The 15,929-nt window shown below is 37.8% G+C and overlaps 1 protein-coding gene across 30 annotated transcripts in view; it reads left to right on the top strand.

Annotated features, from left to right (window-relative positions):
- LOC135101982 (protein abrupt-like) overlaps window positions 1-15,929 on the top strand; it is a 141,457-nt gene that overhangs the window by 53,855 nt on the left and 71,673 nt on the right. For 5 of the 30 annotated variants that reach the window (XR_010269481.1, XR_010269483.1, XR_010269482.1 and 2 more), the window contains exons 1-2: window positions 5,440-5,593; window positions 14,980-15,206. Coding sequence is in view for 26 of the 30 variants with exons in the window: in XM_064006533.1 (XP_063862603.1) it covers window positions 5,590-5,593; window positions 14,980-15,206 (231 nt within the window). In the remaining 4 variants the exon portion in view is untranslated. Of the gene's footprint in view, window positions 1-5,104; window positions 5,235-5,438; window positions 5,833-6,093; window positions 6,137-9,561; window positions 9,599-14,979; window positions 15,207-15,929 lie in introns of those variants that run through there. The other 25 variants (XM_064006528.1, XM_064006523.1, XM_064006531.1 and 22 more) reach the window with 14 other exon arrangements.

Here is a 15,929-nt window from a genome sequence, read left to right as displayed (position 1 = left end):
CCTCTTCTCTCCTCCCTCTCTTAACTGCCTGCTCTCTCATGCGATATTTCCTAGTCTCTTGCAGTGCATTCCTTCCTTCCCTGCTTCTTTCCGCCATCCTTCCTCCTCCCTTCCTTCGTCTTTCAGTCTTTCCCCCATCCTCCTCTCTGCTTTCTGCACTTTCTCTCGTATAAAATCAATAAAAATATGAATAAAAGAAAGCCATGGTATATGCATTGAGTGAACCATTCTCGGCGGGGTGTTTGCGAGCTTCTGTTATCGACGGCAGTACTTTTGATTTTAGAAATATTCCGGGAAAAAGGGAGTAAATATCTATGACAATATTCTAAAGACATGTTACGTGAAAAAAGGGAAAGCTGTGATCGACAGCAATATTTTTTCATATAAGTTACGGGGAAAAGGGGAATATATATATATATATATATATATATATATATATATATATATATATATATATTATATATATATATATATATATATATATATATATATATATATATATATATATATATATATATATATATATATATATAACTTTTTTCAAACGTATTACGAAAAAAGAGCCTCGGCAGTACTTTTTAAACATGTTCAGGGAAAGTAATACAGTCGCCAGTCTCTTGACATCCCATTATTAACTCAGTTCGCCGATCTAAAACAGCGACGCTTCCTTCAACATTTAGTCTGCCGCTCTGTCGTCGGAAATACTCGTGTACAGTACACGTGCCAGAGCCTTGAGTCTTGCGAGGTCACATTTTAGTCTCGTACATGTTGTATGTACGCATCACCATACATTACCGCGCGACACATGGAAACCCCTTAAATCACGCGATATCGTGTGGTGTGTATACTCGCCTGCGTTTATTGCTTTAGGTCACCCCCGTATTTCCTTGGAAGTGTGATAATCCCTGTGCTTATCGGTTTAAATCTCGTGATACCGTCTCTAAGATAATGACGTGTTGCTGCTAAGTTGTAAGTCTCAAATACTTGATTGCGTAACGCTCCTTTTTTTTTTTTTTTTTTTACACGCCAGCCCCGATGCCCAGGTGGAACTTTTGGCATTGTAGGAAACCGGGCATTTGCTTAAAAGTAAACTTGGAGCGCTTGCTAACATCGTGGTGCCTCCCCGCTCACCTCCACTTCCGTAAGGCATGCTGTGGACGAGATTCTGTATACCAGACCACAGCAATCCTTTCAGCACATAATATAAGAGAAGCTGCAAGAATCCGTCAGGCCCACACGTGGCAGGTTTCTCTCTCTCTCTCTCTCTCTCTCTCTCTCTCTCTCTCTCTCTCTCTCTCTCTCTCTCTCTCTCTCTCTCTCTCTCTCTCTCTCTCTCTCTCTCTCTCTCTCTCTTTAATAACTTTTCATACTTTTCAAGGAAGCGTGACTGAGTGGATGTGTTACGTATTGCATGCACTCTCCAGAACTCGAACTGAGATCAGCAGAGTTACAAGATACTAAACTCCACACTATAAAGGAACTATGGAGTTATTTACTAATATCGTTTCAACAGGCCAGCTGCTCTGTCCACATCCAAGCATTGAACAGTGCATTACTGCGTAAAGTAATTACTCAGTTATCAGTAACAAGGTGACTGAAAAGCTGGCCATTCATTACAACTTATCTTAAGACGTGACATGCCAGTTCTGTAAATTCTTCATCCGTGTCAAGGGAGCAGAGACGATCTCCCCAGCCAAACTTCTGACTGTATATCAATTTTTACGCATAAGGAAAGTTTAGCAACAAAATAACTAAAAGTAATAGGTAATCAGATAGATGACTAAGTAAATGAGCAAGTAACAACAAAAAGACTCCGAGAAGATTGTAAAATTGAGGAGGTTAATATATTGCAAAGTATCATTGAATATGTTTAAACGGAAGATCTGAAGAACATAATGAATCAAATTCCTTCTACAGTTTAAATAATTCGGAAGAGGATGAATGTGATGAATATAAGTTACGAACAATCAACGACAGACAAAGCAAACTGAACAGAGAAATAATTCGGAAAGAACCAACTGACAAGGAAAAAATAAATTGTACACTTGTGTGGTTATAAAAAGAAACGAACAAATCTAGGAAACAGTCTCTCTCTCTCTCTCTCTCTCTCTCTCTCTCTCTCTCTCTCTCTCTCTCTCTCTCTCTCTCTCTCTCTCTCTCTCTCTCTCTCTCTCTCGTGTAAGAAAATTTACAGTAGTGATAGAGTTGATTTACTTAGACAAGGAAGAATATCACAAAGCTTGAGATACGTAAAATCCAATGAATGTAGATTACTGGAATGATTGAGTGTAAATTATTGAAATGGGTGAGTGCAGATTTCCGAACTGAGTGTATATACGGACATAGATTACTGAAACTGATGAGTATATATTATTGAAGATGAGTGTATATTACCGAAAAAAATAAATAATGTGTAGATATTTTTACACGGAATGAGTAGATTATTGAAATGATTGCAGTGATGAGGCAGAGATAGATGGAGCTAGACAGTAGGCACGAACCACGAACCATGCCAGTAGTGAGTGTACGCGGCTAAATTTGAAAACATGACGGGGCAGGAAAGGAACTCAACGGGACATGCCTCTTTCTCGCTATTTTTTTTTTTTTTTTTCATCTTATTACAAGGGAAAAAACCAAGGGCCGCGGGAAAGAGAAAAAACTGCTGTGGACAATAAAAGCGATGAGTGAGAGTGAGAGTGAGAGCGAGCCTGCAGGGGCCTGGGAGCGTTGAGTTATGGATACAATATGACTTGGCAAGGTTGGCGGCGCGCGATCACAGCCAAAAGTGTCTCCGTAGTGGTTGCCTGGACACACACATACACGCACACACACACGTGAGAGCATTATTTGCATCATTCGTTTTACAAATGCCTGCCAAAACTTCTCTATAGCATATTTATATAGGTGTAGAAAAAAGTGGATAAGTCGCACTGTATAATTCGTTAATAAATGCATGCAACCAATAAGTGATATGTAATGAATGTTATAAGATGTAATCAGAACACACTGCATAACCGTCCCGATCCTAAGAGTATTTCTCTATAGGGGATCCAGCTCATGTGTTGTGCAGTATTACTGCTGTGCTCGATTACGGAGGCAGCTTATATTTTTACTCTTCTTGGCAAGATACGCCACCTGTTCATGGGCAACTTTATCTCAAGTACACTCACTAGTACACCCTTAAACGGTCTTTAGCAGCATGAAGGAACCCTAGCTGGTGTTGAGGTTAGGAGCAGAGGTAATATTAGTGTGAGATAATATTAGTGGTAGACATGCCAGCAATAAAGTGAGCCTATTGAAAGGCCGTGGTGCTATTTAGAGCTTTCACTACGTGTCGCTAGTGAAAGTGAAGACTGTCGCCCGTCTTATCGCCTTGTCACCCTACTATGAAACAGAAAAAAAAAAAAAACAATAGATAACATTTATTTGCTGTACAGAAATCGTAGGTTACAGCAGGGATGTTAATTAATGCCAGAGTGTGTGTGTGTGTGTGTGTGTGTGTGTGTGTGTGTGTAACTGGCAAACCAGCGCATTTTTTTCTCACTTCCCTAAAGCTCATAACCTTAAGAAATGTACGCAGTAAACAATAAATCATAGTTTTTGCAATGATACAAAGGTTGGTGAGCGTGGGCGCCAGGGAGGGTGGAGAAGGATGACGGTCGAGAGAGAGAGAGAGAGAGAGAGAGAGCGCCACAGCCTGTCGCCCTCCCTCTCTCCTTCCCTCCTTCCCTCCCACCCCGCCTTGCATTCTCCTGGAGGTAGCAGTTTTTGTAGGGACTAGCGCGGCCAACCCGGCTCCTCGCAGCAACAAAACCACGCCGGGGATACAGTTTTAAACATCTACGCCACGCTCCCAGATCGATATTTCACATGTGCAACAAAACTGCTTATTCTGACGCTGATCCTCTTAGTGTATATGTTTATTGATACGGCGTGTCCAGATGTTGGAAACGGTTTTCAGCATCAATAAATTTGTTTCTGGAGTGAAATGGTGTGTGTATTTCCCATCGTTCCCTTCTGCGCCACCCTGTATGAAGGCTTCTAGGCCAGGGTATAGGTCTGCCATATCATGCAGTCCCTAGAAAGCACGCGGCTGTTTTTATCCTCACCACTTTTCTGACTTTCACATACTACATCCTAACAATATGTAGCTCTTCTAGCACGTTGGAAGGCAATATTACTAACACGTCCGTGAACTTTTCTTTGCCTTATAATGAACATATTGCATCCAGTATAAGGGAGTACCTTCCATATGGCAACACTATTAGGCCAAGCTAACGGGGAAGATCTTGCAAAAACTAGCTATCCTGGCTGTCAGATATGTTTTTCAAATACATTTTTGGCACATGAAATAATGATTTACACTCTTGATCCTAGGCATAATGTTCAGTCTTTTTTTTTTATTTTTTTTATAAGGAACATCACGCTAATGTGGTATGTTGTGGTGCAGTAGATACATTTGAGTGATAATCACGTGATGCATTTAAGAGGCAGGACATTCCCTTACTCAACAGACTCTTGCTGGATGGAAATTTAGTTATTTTTAAACGTTATTTGCACTCATCTGTGATCTTCACCTAGAGGCACCGGTGTCATGCAAGATACGGTCGTGTTTGAAACACACCGTCGATTCATACACGGCCATTGTATAGCGTAGGATATGAAACATGGAAGGTGCTACTTAATTATTCATGTGCACACGCAAGTTGAGACCTACGACTCTCTCATGCCCACCCGCGGCCTGCCTCCCTCCCTGCCTTCCTCTCCGCCTCACAACGGCCTATGTGCCACCACGGACTCCTTCACACACACCTATATCCATATACCCAGTAAATGAGAAAACAACAAGCACACAACCCATAAACACAGCGACAAGAAAATTAATAACTTTCAATACACACAGACACACACAAATGAGAGAGAAAAAAAAGTAGTAGAAGACTAGAAGTTATGAGAAATGTGTTATATTAGTGATTACTGGAAGCACAATACGGCCAGCTATTTAATAACACGCTGAACCAGTACGTAATAGACTGATACACCCTAAGATAGTCACTAACATCGAACATACGCGGAGAAAGAGGCAGTACAAGTTGTGTGAGAAATGTGAATTAGTGGTTTGCGGCAAGGTTTAGTTAGGGGGCTGGCTCAGAACGGAACCATCGGCTCAGTCGCGGAGGCTGGGGAGGAGAGGAGCTGCCAAGAACACGGGAGGGACGGAGCACGAAGCTGGCGTGAGTTTACCACATTTTACCCTAGCACACACCCTGTTCACCTTCATTTTAACTCACACCATCATTTTAAATGCACGGGGATTATCGTGAGGTGGGTATTGCTTAACTAAGAGTATCGGAAGAGGGTAAAAATTGCAAAAGTGGTGAGCGGGGGGAATGTTTTGGGGGCGGCCATGTTCCTCATCCTCTTCTTGTGGCCTCTCTTCGCCATCTTGGGTGTTTGAAGGCGGGCGGCGGGCTGGTGGTGGTGGTGGTGCTGGCTAGGCGAGGCGAGGCGAGGCGAGAGGCAGGGCACACGCACACATCGTACAGGGGCGGCGCCGACCCTACCGACCAGTGCCACGGTGGTTGTGTTATGGGTGTGTGTTACGAGGTGGTGGTGTGAGACGTGTGTGTTTCTTGGTGGAGAGGCTTCCTTTTTTTCCTGCAAGCACTCAATCAATACTTAGTAGACTTTGTTATGTAATGGAAAGTGAATTGTGATATTTTTGGTTGCGTACTGCTGCTGCTGCTGCTGCTGCTTCGGTGTTCGGGGATTTGCTTCATGGCTCTAGCTTCCCGAGTGTTGGCTGTGCGAGGAGGGAGTGCCGCTTGAACTGTGAGTAATGTGATGTTATGTGATGCAGTGCCGGAAAAAAAAAATTCGCGTTTACTGATAGGCGTAGGTCATGTGGTGTGTAGCGGCCGTCTTGTACGGGCAGAATTGTTACTTTACCTCGTAACTTGGAACTTCAGCTGAGTATTACTGCGTTATTACACCTGAATAGTATTACAGATGTGCAGGTGAATGATCAGTATGCGAGTCTGTGCCGAGCCGGTGGGAAAGGAAGCTTGTCACCCGGGTAGTTCATCTCATTCATGTGCTTACCTTGCCTGCTGGTTGCTGGTGCTGGAGTTCACGGGTGGGTGAGGAAAATATACCGGTGTTTGATTTCAGAGTTCACTTATGCGGTTAGAATACATAGTTGCGGTGCGGGCTGATGCTAGGTTTGCTCACTGCTCTACCTCTGTTTTTTTTTTTTTTTTTTTTTTTTTTTGCCTTTGGTTTTATTTCTCCATTTTTAAGTTTTACTTTCCATTTGTGCCCCACTGGTTAGGGGTCATGGATAATAGTAGGATCTGTCACTATGCGAATGCTCATTGACAGGACTTCGACATAGATTTTTCAGAATACTTAACAATTTGTAGGTGCTAACTTTTAATACAGTCATTGTAAACATAGCGAATGTGATAGAATTGTACAAGGCACCAATGTTTTGGGCTTGTGCATAAGTTGTGGCCCCTGTTTTATGAGGAAATACTCAGCACGGCTCATTTGTAGACTAGCCTGACAGTGTAACTTTAGCTACTATCACTTATGAAAATTTTCCAGAGCATTGTGATCTCTCAAACTGCAGTAAGTTACTGACTGCAGTGTTAAGACATAATAGTGCCAGTGTTCTTGCATAAAGTTACTAGATCTGATCTTTGTATGGTACTTCACTTACCTGACCATATTGTGCCTGTGCAGCATGCTTGATAGAATTGAGGCTGGCATATGATGTAATTCCATAACTTTGCAGCTTCATGATTGTTACCATGTCGTCCTACCACTAATTACCCACTTACAGTAGATTGTTTCTTAGGTGGACATTACCTTCAAGGAGGGCTGTAGCCCAATAATCATTGATACTATTATTAACCTAATTAAGCCAAATAGATTGCTGCTTGAGATAAATGAGTGGCTCCATAACTTCCTTTTTCTAATGCCAGTGTCACTTGTTGCTACTGTGTTGATACAGTACCAGCTTAGTATTTTATTCTGTAACTTTAAAGCAAACCATTGCAAAAGAAAAGATCAGTGTAGTTACCTACCTTGCTGTAATACCGAAGTTGCTATTATAAAGTACTTTGCAAGAATTCATAGGTTTGTGTCATTTGGTCATGAATGAATACGAAGTTTTACTTCAAAATGTGAGCTGAAGGACTCTGTAGAATGGAAAAAATGGACTTTACAGCTATTCACTGGAAATTAAGGCCGTCATCAAAATATACCTGTTTGCCACACAGACTTCATTGCTTGCCCATCCATTTTTTCCCTGACAAGCTTTTTTTTTTTTTTTTTTTCCCCCTCAAACATGTGTCATTATCTGTCATAAGTAAGAAGTATACCATGAGTTTTCTCTCTCTCTCTCTCTCTCTCTCTCTCTCTCTCTCTCTCTCTCTCTCTCTCTCTCTCTCTCTCTCTCTCTCTCTCTCATATATATACATGTTGGTTGTATCATTCATGTAATATGTTGTATACAGTGAACATTATGAATAACAACGATGGTGTGTGTAAGGTACATGGGTTGGTGCGTGTGAGGCACATGGCTGACGCGTGGCACATAGACTGCAATAAGAGAATAAGCAACATCTTTCTGAAAATGATGAATGCAAGTGTAAATATTGCCTAACATTTTTATATTCTTGAGCTGTTTGTGTGATTTTTTGTCTTGCTTGTGCCATTGTAAAGGAAATTTGTCATGAATAGAAAAATTTCAGTATTTTTGCTGTATTCCAACGTTGTAATGTAAATGTCAGGTTTGGCACTGTTATTTTACTTTTTATTGTGAAACTATCTCAACCCTTACTATAAATTTTTTTCACTTCATAACTCAGACCCTGGAGTGTCACACTTAATCTGGTCTGTTCAGACTGCTGTATTGTCAGAAAGATGCAGGAATATGAAACTATTGATATGTAATGCAGGAATCCTGATATTTATTTATTTTTTAGATTATTATTAATATTGATTAATTAATTAATTAATTAACTTATTTTAATTTATTTTATTTTATTTTATTTATTATTATTTTTACTGGCTAAGGTTAAGGGTTTTGATGTTGGTTTGCCATGTAACTAGCTTGGAGTCACAAATTTTCCTTAGCTGTTGGTTTCTAGCATAGTAATTATACTACCATTCTTGATGTTTTCTTTCTCTTACAGCTTAAAGGAACATTGGTGTTAGGCCCAACCTAGCTCATGCTAGTGTGTCTGCCTTAAAATATTATAAGCTTAAATTAAACACTTCAGAATATTTCTACTGTGTACTAAACCTCATGAATATTTGCAAAAGCAAACACATGAGATTGTGACAGACTAGCCATAAGAAACATGTAGTGCTGGAAATTGATTTGATAGTGATGGCACTTGTGCTTTTACTACAGCACATGCCCAATCACAGATATAATAAGAAAATTCATTGCATAGGGGAAGAGTATAAGTGGTAATGTTGTGCACCAACCAAAAATTAACCATACTTTTTAAATACAAATTATCTAAGGAATAAAATCCTGTAGGTATTGAAAATTTATGTTATGGATCACCATACTTATGGATCAAATGATTACTTTTTCTGGAAATGCACTAGAAATTTCACATTATGATGAAAAGAAAGTAGAAGTATGATGCCTTTTATTAAGATTTGTAAGACAAGGTTGAGGAGAAGCATTCTGAAGTCCACATTTTCATCTCCATTATTTTTATTTTATTAATTTTTCTTTTTATTATTATTATTTTTCTTTTTTAAAACCAGTGGGAAAAATGTCCATATTTCTAGATAGGGATAATGGAGCATGTGAGAATTGCACCTTTTCGTACATTTGAGCTTTGCGGTCACTTACTCTTCATAACTGTTGTGTTAGGTATATTAGTTTATAATCTATTTTCTTGCCTGCCACCAAAAGTTAAATGTTGCCCATTTTCATTCACTTCAATAAATTTAAAGGAACAGATGCCACATTACCTCTGTAAAAAAAGTCTGTGGGTTCTAGAATGACAATCTCACATTGTATATTCTTTGTGCAGAAGAGCTAGAACCTCTTGAGGCATTAGTTGTGATATTCTTCAGCTTCTGAATAGAAACCCTTAAATTAGTCCTGCTTAAGTGTTGCTGGCCACCCCCACCTCTTCCTCCTGAAATCTAAAATCACACTTTTAATTAACATACTATACAATGCATTACAGCCCATTGTACACTTCTCAGACATGGTAGATGGTAGTGAATGTATATTCATACAGGATGGATAGTATGGTACATATTTTATTTAAATGCATGTATTACTAGCTCATTTCATTCAGAAAAAAAATTAAGAACTATATTAAAGGTAAATCAAAATAAAATAGTGACTTTACAAGACATTGTGATTTAGTTATTGATTTCTTGAAAGATTTATCCCAAACTGACTCATATAATGCTGAAATACTAAGATGTGTTATACCCTAAGCTGTGCCCTTAGCATTATTGTCTCAGACTGATAAGCTTTCTTGTCTTGGGGATTAATTGGCCTTTGGTTCTTATCCACAGAGGTGAAAATGCAGGACACAGGGTGCTGTACTTAAAGGTGCAGTATTGGTTTATACTATTTTGTAGCTTTGATGTAGTGTATTGTATTTTAGTATCATTTGGCCTGTATCTGTGGTGTATTATGGAAGATTGCATTTCTTTCCTGGAGTAATCAGTCGATTTCAAAAATGCTTCATCAGATGCTTTCATTTACTTTGATGTGATAGATGAAGAATTCTTGCATCCACATACTCCTTCCTTTGTGCACAGACTTGGTGGCCATGTCAATTCACTGAGAAGCTGAAAAGTTGCATATTCCTCAAATTTGAATCAGGGCAGCAAAACATCCCATTGTTAATATCAAGTATTGTGTGTGTGTGTGTGTGTCTGTGTGTATTTCCAACTTGAACAATTTTATGGCATTATAGTTTCTTTAATGGAGTGTAATGCTTACCTAATATTGAAAAATTAAGATGAAGATTTTATATTGAAGTGAAAGTTGACATCTGATGGCATAGAGAGGAAAATTTTATATTGAAGTGAAAGTTGACATCTGATGGCAGAGAGAGAGAGAGAGAGAGAGAGAGAGAGAGAGAGAGAGAGAGAGAGAGAGAGAGAGAGAGAGAGAGAGAGAGAGAGAGAGAGAGAGAGAGAGAGGCTAATTGAAATTGAAACATGATTAAAAGTAACCTGCTATCTGTCCATTAATAACTTTTGAAACCTTCATTTAAGGAGAAACAACAAAATACAAAATAGAGATGAAAAGAAGTGAAGTGCAGCATCTTGGCCACAACTTATCAAATGTCAGTTCTTAACAATTTCTCAAAGGGGACAACTCTAAGATATGGTTTTCCTTATAAAAGCATTCTATTTAAATATTATTAAATGGCAAGTTGTTTTAATTACTTGAAACTAGCAACAAAATTGTTCTGTTGGTGTTCATTTGTGGGGAGACTGTGAACAGAAGTTGAACAGAACTCAGACATTGAGGGTAGAAAGGCCAGACAAATAACTTTTTAATCCTCAACTAACCAAGTTTAAGGAAGGAAAAAAAGGAAAGGGAAAAATATATTTATGTATATATTTTATGATGGTAATATGTTCATACTGTGTGTTTGTGCAGTTATTTATACCATTATGTGTGCATTTATTCTTTATTTTGTTTCAAGAATGGTTTTATCTGTTGCCCATGAAATCATCAGTGCTAAAGATTTAATTTGTTCTTTACATATGTTTTTGTTTTATTTTAGTTTTGGCCCACATTTTAAATGAAAGAAATATATAAGCCAGTCACTGGGTGAGAGCATCTAGTAAATGTGATTGTGTTACTGTGTCCTTGGGTGCTGTAAGTAATGGACCAAAGCTGATGCTGGAAAAAGTTTTCTTCATTGAAAAGTTATTGAGTCATATCTTGATATCTGACTGACATGATGTATGCAGATAATAACTCGCAGTGCTTTCACTGTTAATTTTTATTTGTACTTTAAAAAGTGTTCTTGGGGTGAACTTTTTGTTCAGCCTTCAGATTACTTAGTTTCACAAGCATGTTCTTGACAAAAAAATATAAACAAAATAAATAAGAATAATTTTTCATTAGGGCAATTCCTCATTGGTGAGAGGTGATATGCTGCTTGAAAATATATTGCAATGGAGTTCCTTAGTTTTAGCTGAATTGCTGATTGCTTGTAACTGAAAATATTTGATGGCAGGAGTGTGAGGCAGAGGTTCTTACACACCACATGGAGGTGGTCTTCATGATATGTTGTGTAATTTTCTTTGTAACTTCACCATCACAAAATACCTTGCTTTTTGTAATGGACAGTTGAACAATTGTATTTGAAATGTATTGAATAAGTTTTATCACTATAAGAGATAATATAAAGTGAAAGTTGGCTTTTAAATGTTGTTGATTTCTTTCAACATTTATTTATTTGGAGCTCTAAAAATTATAAGATTTCATGATGTCCTATGGTAGAAAGTCCTGAATTAGCATGGCTTTGAAATGTTGATTTCATTCAACATTTATTTATTTAGAACTTTAAAAATTATAAGATTTTGTGATGTCCTGTGGTAGAAAGTCCTGAATTAGCAGTTTCAATTATTATTATTATACCAAGTTGTATGAGCAGCAGAGGCCTAATGCATGTAGCTTATTGCCTATATAGTAGTGAACATTTTTTCACTGCTGCACCAGCAAAAGGAAGAGGAAGGGCAATGGAAGCAGCATTAGGGAAGGGAGACATGAGAACAGTGAGATTATAGTTATTGTATGTTTGCTTTGGTATTGATTAGTGTTATGATAAGAAATCAACCTTATGGAAACTATGAATGGATCATCATTAAGTAAATGCTGATCATTATAAAGTGCTGAAAGATATACAACCAATACAGTGATAAAGATAAGAAGTTTGTTCATGAAGTAGGTACATTTTTATGTAGCAGATGAATATTTTGTAAAGATTAGAAAAAAATATTTTTACTTTTAGGCTTTGACTCTTTGTGGGACTATGTATATTACTGTTGTATATTGGCTTGATATGTTTTAAATTATGGAGAGGTGAGATTAAAGATTTTCACAGTACACACATTACAAAAAAATAAATAGAATTATTGATCTTGGATGTGTTCCTCAATGTATGAATTTGAGGATCATGTGCTGGACAGTGTATGTCTACTTAACTCTGATGTCTCGCTACCTCCAGGTGTGTCCCTAAAGGGGTTAGCAACAGTGGAAGTAATTCCTCTCTGTCCAAAAATAACAAAGATATAAAGTCTTGTATATCTACATAGAGTGGCGCTAAAGTCATGTGCATCCACATAGAGTGGTGCTAAAGTCATGTGCATCCACAGAGTGGTGCTAAAGTCATGTGCATCCACATAGTGGCACTAAAGTCATGTGCGTCCACAGAGTGGTGCTGAAGTCATGTACATCCACATAGTGGCAAAGTAAAATGTTCAAGGCATAGATAGTCATCTCAGTCAGGTTGTAGATTGTTTTATGCCAAGCAAAATTCAGTTAGTGAGTGTTGAATATATATATATATATATATATATATATATATATATATATATATATATATATATATATATATATATATATATATATATATATATATATATATATCAGTTGGTGAGTTGAATATATAGTTGTCTCAGTCAAGTTGTAGATTGTTTTATGGCAAGCAAAATTCAGATAGTGAGTGTTGGTTAAAGTAGTTATGTGGAAATTGGTGTAGTTTTAAAAAGAAAAATTCCCTTTATGCTGTTCAGTTTGTTGAACAACTGCAGTACTATTGCTCCCCATGCATGTAGAGCTGATTCTTAATGATTATTTGTCAGGCTTATTAGTGGAATCTTGAGTGAATACATGTCATGTAGTAGTCCATACAAGTCTAGCCATTATTGAGTGGATTGTCCCTCACTGCTTATCTTGTGTGGAGTGAGGAGAAACCAGATAAACCTGAATATGAAGCCAAGAATAAGAAAAAAAATACATATACAGCAATGGTGACAAATAAAGAAATCTTAAATTTGGAAAAAAAAAGGGGGGATGGGGATATGGGTAGCAGAACAACTATAGGCTGATGACAGTGAACAAGCCTCATTAAGTGTTACATATATACAGTAATGGTGATAAATGAAGAAATTCCATAAATTTTGGAGAAAAAGGGGGGTATGGGGTAGCAGAATTACTGTAGGCTGATAGCAGTGAATAAGCCTCATTAAGTGTTACTGTTATGGCTTTCATCACTGACATGCTGTTGGAATACTTGAATAATATGATCACTAGGGCTTTTCTTTTTTGTTGAAGACATTGAGGGCCTATAACCCTTTGTGCTCCAATTTCAAGATTGAAGCATCAGTCTTGGCATCACTGTTGGGTAACCGTGTTCTTTAGTTATACATTTCCCCAATCGTGGATGTTTTTTATAACATACCAGTCTCAACTTTATGCAGGTAGTGATAAAATTCATCCACTGAAAGCGATCCAGGTCTACAGCTGCTACTGTAATTTTCACAAGAAGTTTCCATCCACTCCACAGAGTGCCATGGCATTGTCATCCCAATTACAAGTCAGAGATTGCTCACTTACCTTTGGATCTATGTCATTGATATATACGTATTATTTTCCCCTGCATGAATCTTTGTTGGTTCATTACGTGGATGAACATACAAGTATTCAGTGATGAACACCCAATATTTTATCATTACCACTTCTACATGTGGAGGACGTGATAATAGTATGGAGTTGTGAGTTTTACAGGTTGATCATTGTCATTGTTGGAAATTAGATTCATTGACTCACTAAATTTTTCTGTGAAGACAAGGGCATTTTGTCTTTCCCTTCATATCAAGCCATAATTTGTGCTCACTTGATGTTTTGGCACTATAGTAAGCAGAGATCTATGTCCCACTAAGCTTACAACTTGATCTAATAACTACCATTCATTGCCTGTGGTATTGTTTGGGATTTAGCGTTACAACAGGTTTGTTTTTATCTGCTTTGCAGATTAGGTTGATAAACACTTCTCAATCATTGTTTTAAGTATACTTCAAAAAGACAGTGCTTTCTTCTGTCATGTCCAGAGTTTCATAAGCCTTGTGCTTGATAAGACCAAGCTGCAGCTAAAGTAGTGGAGTTGGGTAACTTTCAGTTGCCTCAGGATTTGCATTTTAACTGTTCACATTACCTGTCTCCCAAGCTTGCCATGCTTCTGATGTTCAACACCTTAGTAACAATATAACCTTTCTAACTTCAGTTTTACCTGGTTGAGTGCTTGAGTTTTAGGTAATTTGTGATAGGAGTACCTCTATCACAGATGGGATTGCACTGGGAAAGTGTTTTCTCTTGGTCCTAATGTATGTGTAGGGAGCTGGCTTTCTAGGTCCTCTGTAGAATTGAAGGTATATTTGTCTTCAGAATTATTATTTATCTTATTTTATTTTGTTTGTATTCATAGTTTTTTTGTTGCCATGTGCATATATTTTATGGTATGCACAATCTCTCTCTCTCTCTCTCTCTCTCTCTCTCTCTCTCTCTCTCTCTCTCTCTCTCTCTCTCTCTCTCTCTCTCTCTCTCTCTCTCTCTCTCTCTCTCTCTCTCTCTCTCTCTCTCTCTCTCTCTCTCTCTCTCTCTCTCCTTGTTCCTGTTATGAATGCTTGGTGATAAATGATAGTTGCTGTCGTTCTGTTTCTAAAATTTAGTCTTCAAAAAGTCACCCACTTACCCAAATAGTCTCATTTTCTATTATATCTCTTTGTAGGGATCTAGTCTAAAGTTTTCGGTGAAGAAAGCTGTACAACTAAGTATTCTTTTATTAAAAACTTGAATTCTTCTTGCCTAACACAAACATTTTATGTATAATTTGTAAGATTTTGTGCAATCCTTTGATTCTATGATATATTATACTTATTGTATGTCTTTTATGTTTCATGCAGGGCTTGGTGGTCCAGGTGTGCGGGAGTCGTGGGACGGAAGGATTATGGCTGAACAGCAGTTCTGCCTACGGTGGAACAACTTCCAGGCGAACATAGTATCATCATTTGAAACCTTACTAGACCGAGAAGAGTTTGTAGATGTAACGTTAACAGCAGAGGGAAAATCACTGAAAGCTCACAGGGTTCTTCTATCAGCATGCAGCCCATATTTCAGAGACCTATTTCGGGTATGTATGTCTGGATGTATTCATGCTTATTTATTGTTTTTCTATTTCAATAAACTAGATTGTGTTCACTATTCTATTTGAGTTGTGTTTGTTAATTGACTATGTATCTTGGTTCTTATTTGCTTTTTTGACTTGAACTTGCCTTACTTAAGCATTTCCATTTCTCATTAGTGTATCACACCCTAGTGTCTAAAATATTTGCTTGATAACAGTTATACCTCGTCCAACTTTATGCTCTTGTCCAAGCTTCAGATAACTTACCTTATATAAAAAAGAAGAAACTTGAAAAATTCTGGCCTAACTTTAGACTATTCTTCTAATATAGATACAGTGTAGCATAACCGTCAGTGGTGTTACATTTTCAGTTGTTGGCTCATTACAGAAAATCCATTCAATAAAATTTAGTTGGGTTTAATTTAATTTTGCATTGTATGTTATTTGTTATATTTCCTAAGTCACCCTCCTTGGGATCAAATTCATTGATGATGGAACAGTTTAAGTAAGGTACAGTTGGCCATGCTCCTGTGAGGTCCACTTAGTGTTGCCAATCCTAGCCAAGATAGTAACTGAAACACTAGAAGTGAGCTTTGCTCACTTCTAGTGAGTAATGTTACCTCTCCTTACCACCAGTGAATGGGTTAAGCAAAGCTCACTACTAGTGTTTCAGAGTTACTATCTTGACCAGGATTGGTAATGCTAAGTGGACCTCGTAGGAGTGTGGCC

This window comes from Scylla paramamosain, chromosome 7 (genome assembly GCF_035594125.1).
Source record: "Scylla paramamosain isolate STU-SP2022 chromosome 7, ASM3559412v1, whole genome shotgun sequence".
Lineage (NCBI taxonomy): Eukaryota > Metazoa > Arthropoda > Malacostraca > Decapoda > Portunidae > Scylla > Scylla paramamosain.
This window is presented reverse-complemented; position numbering and strand designations above follow the sequence as displayed.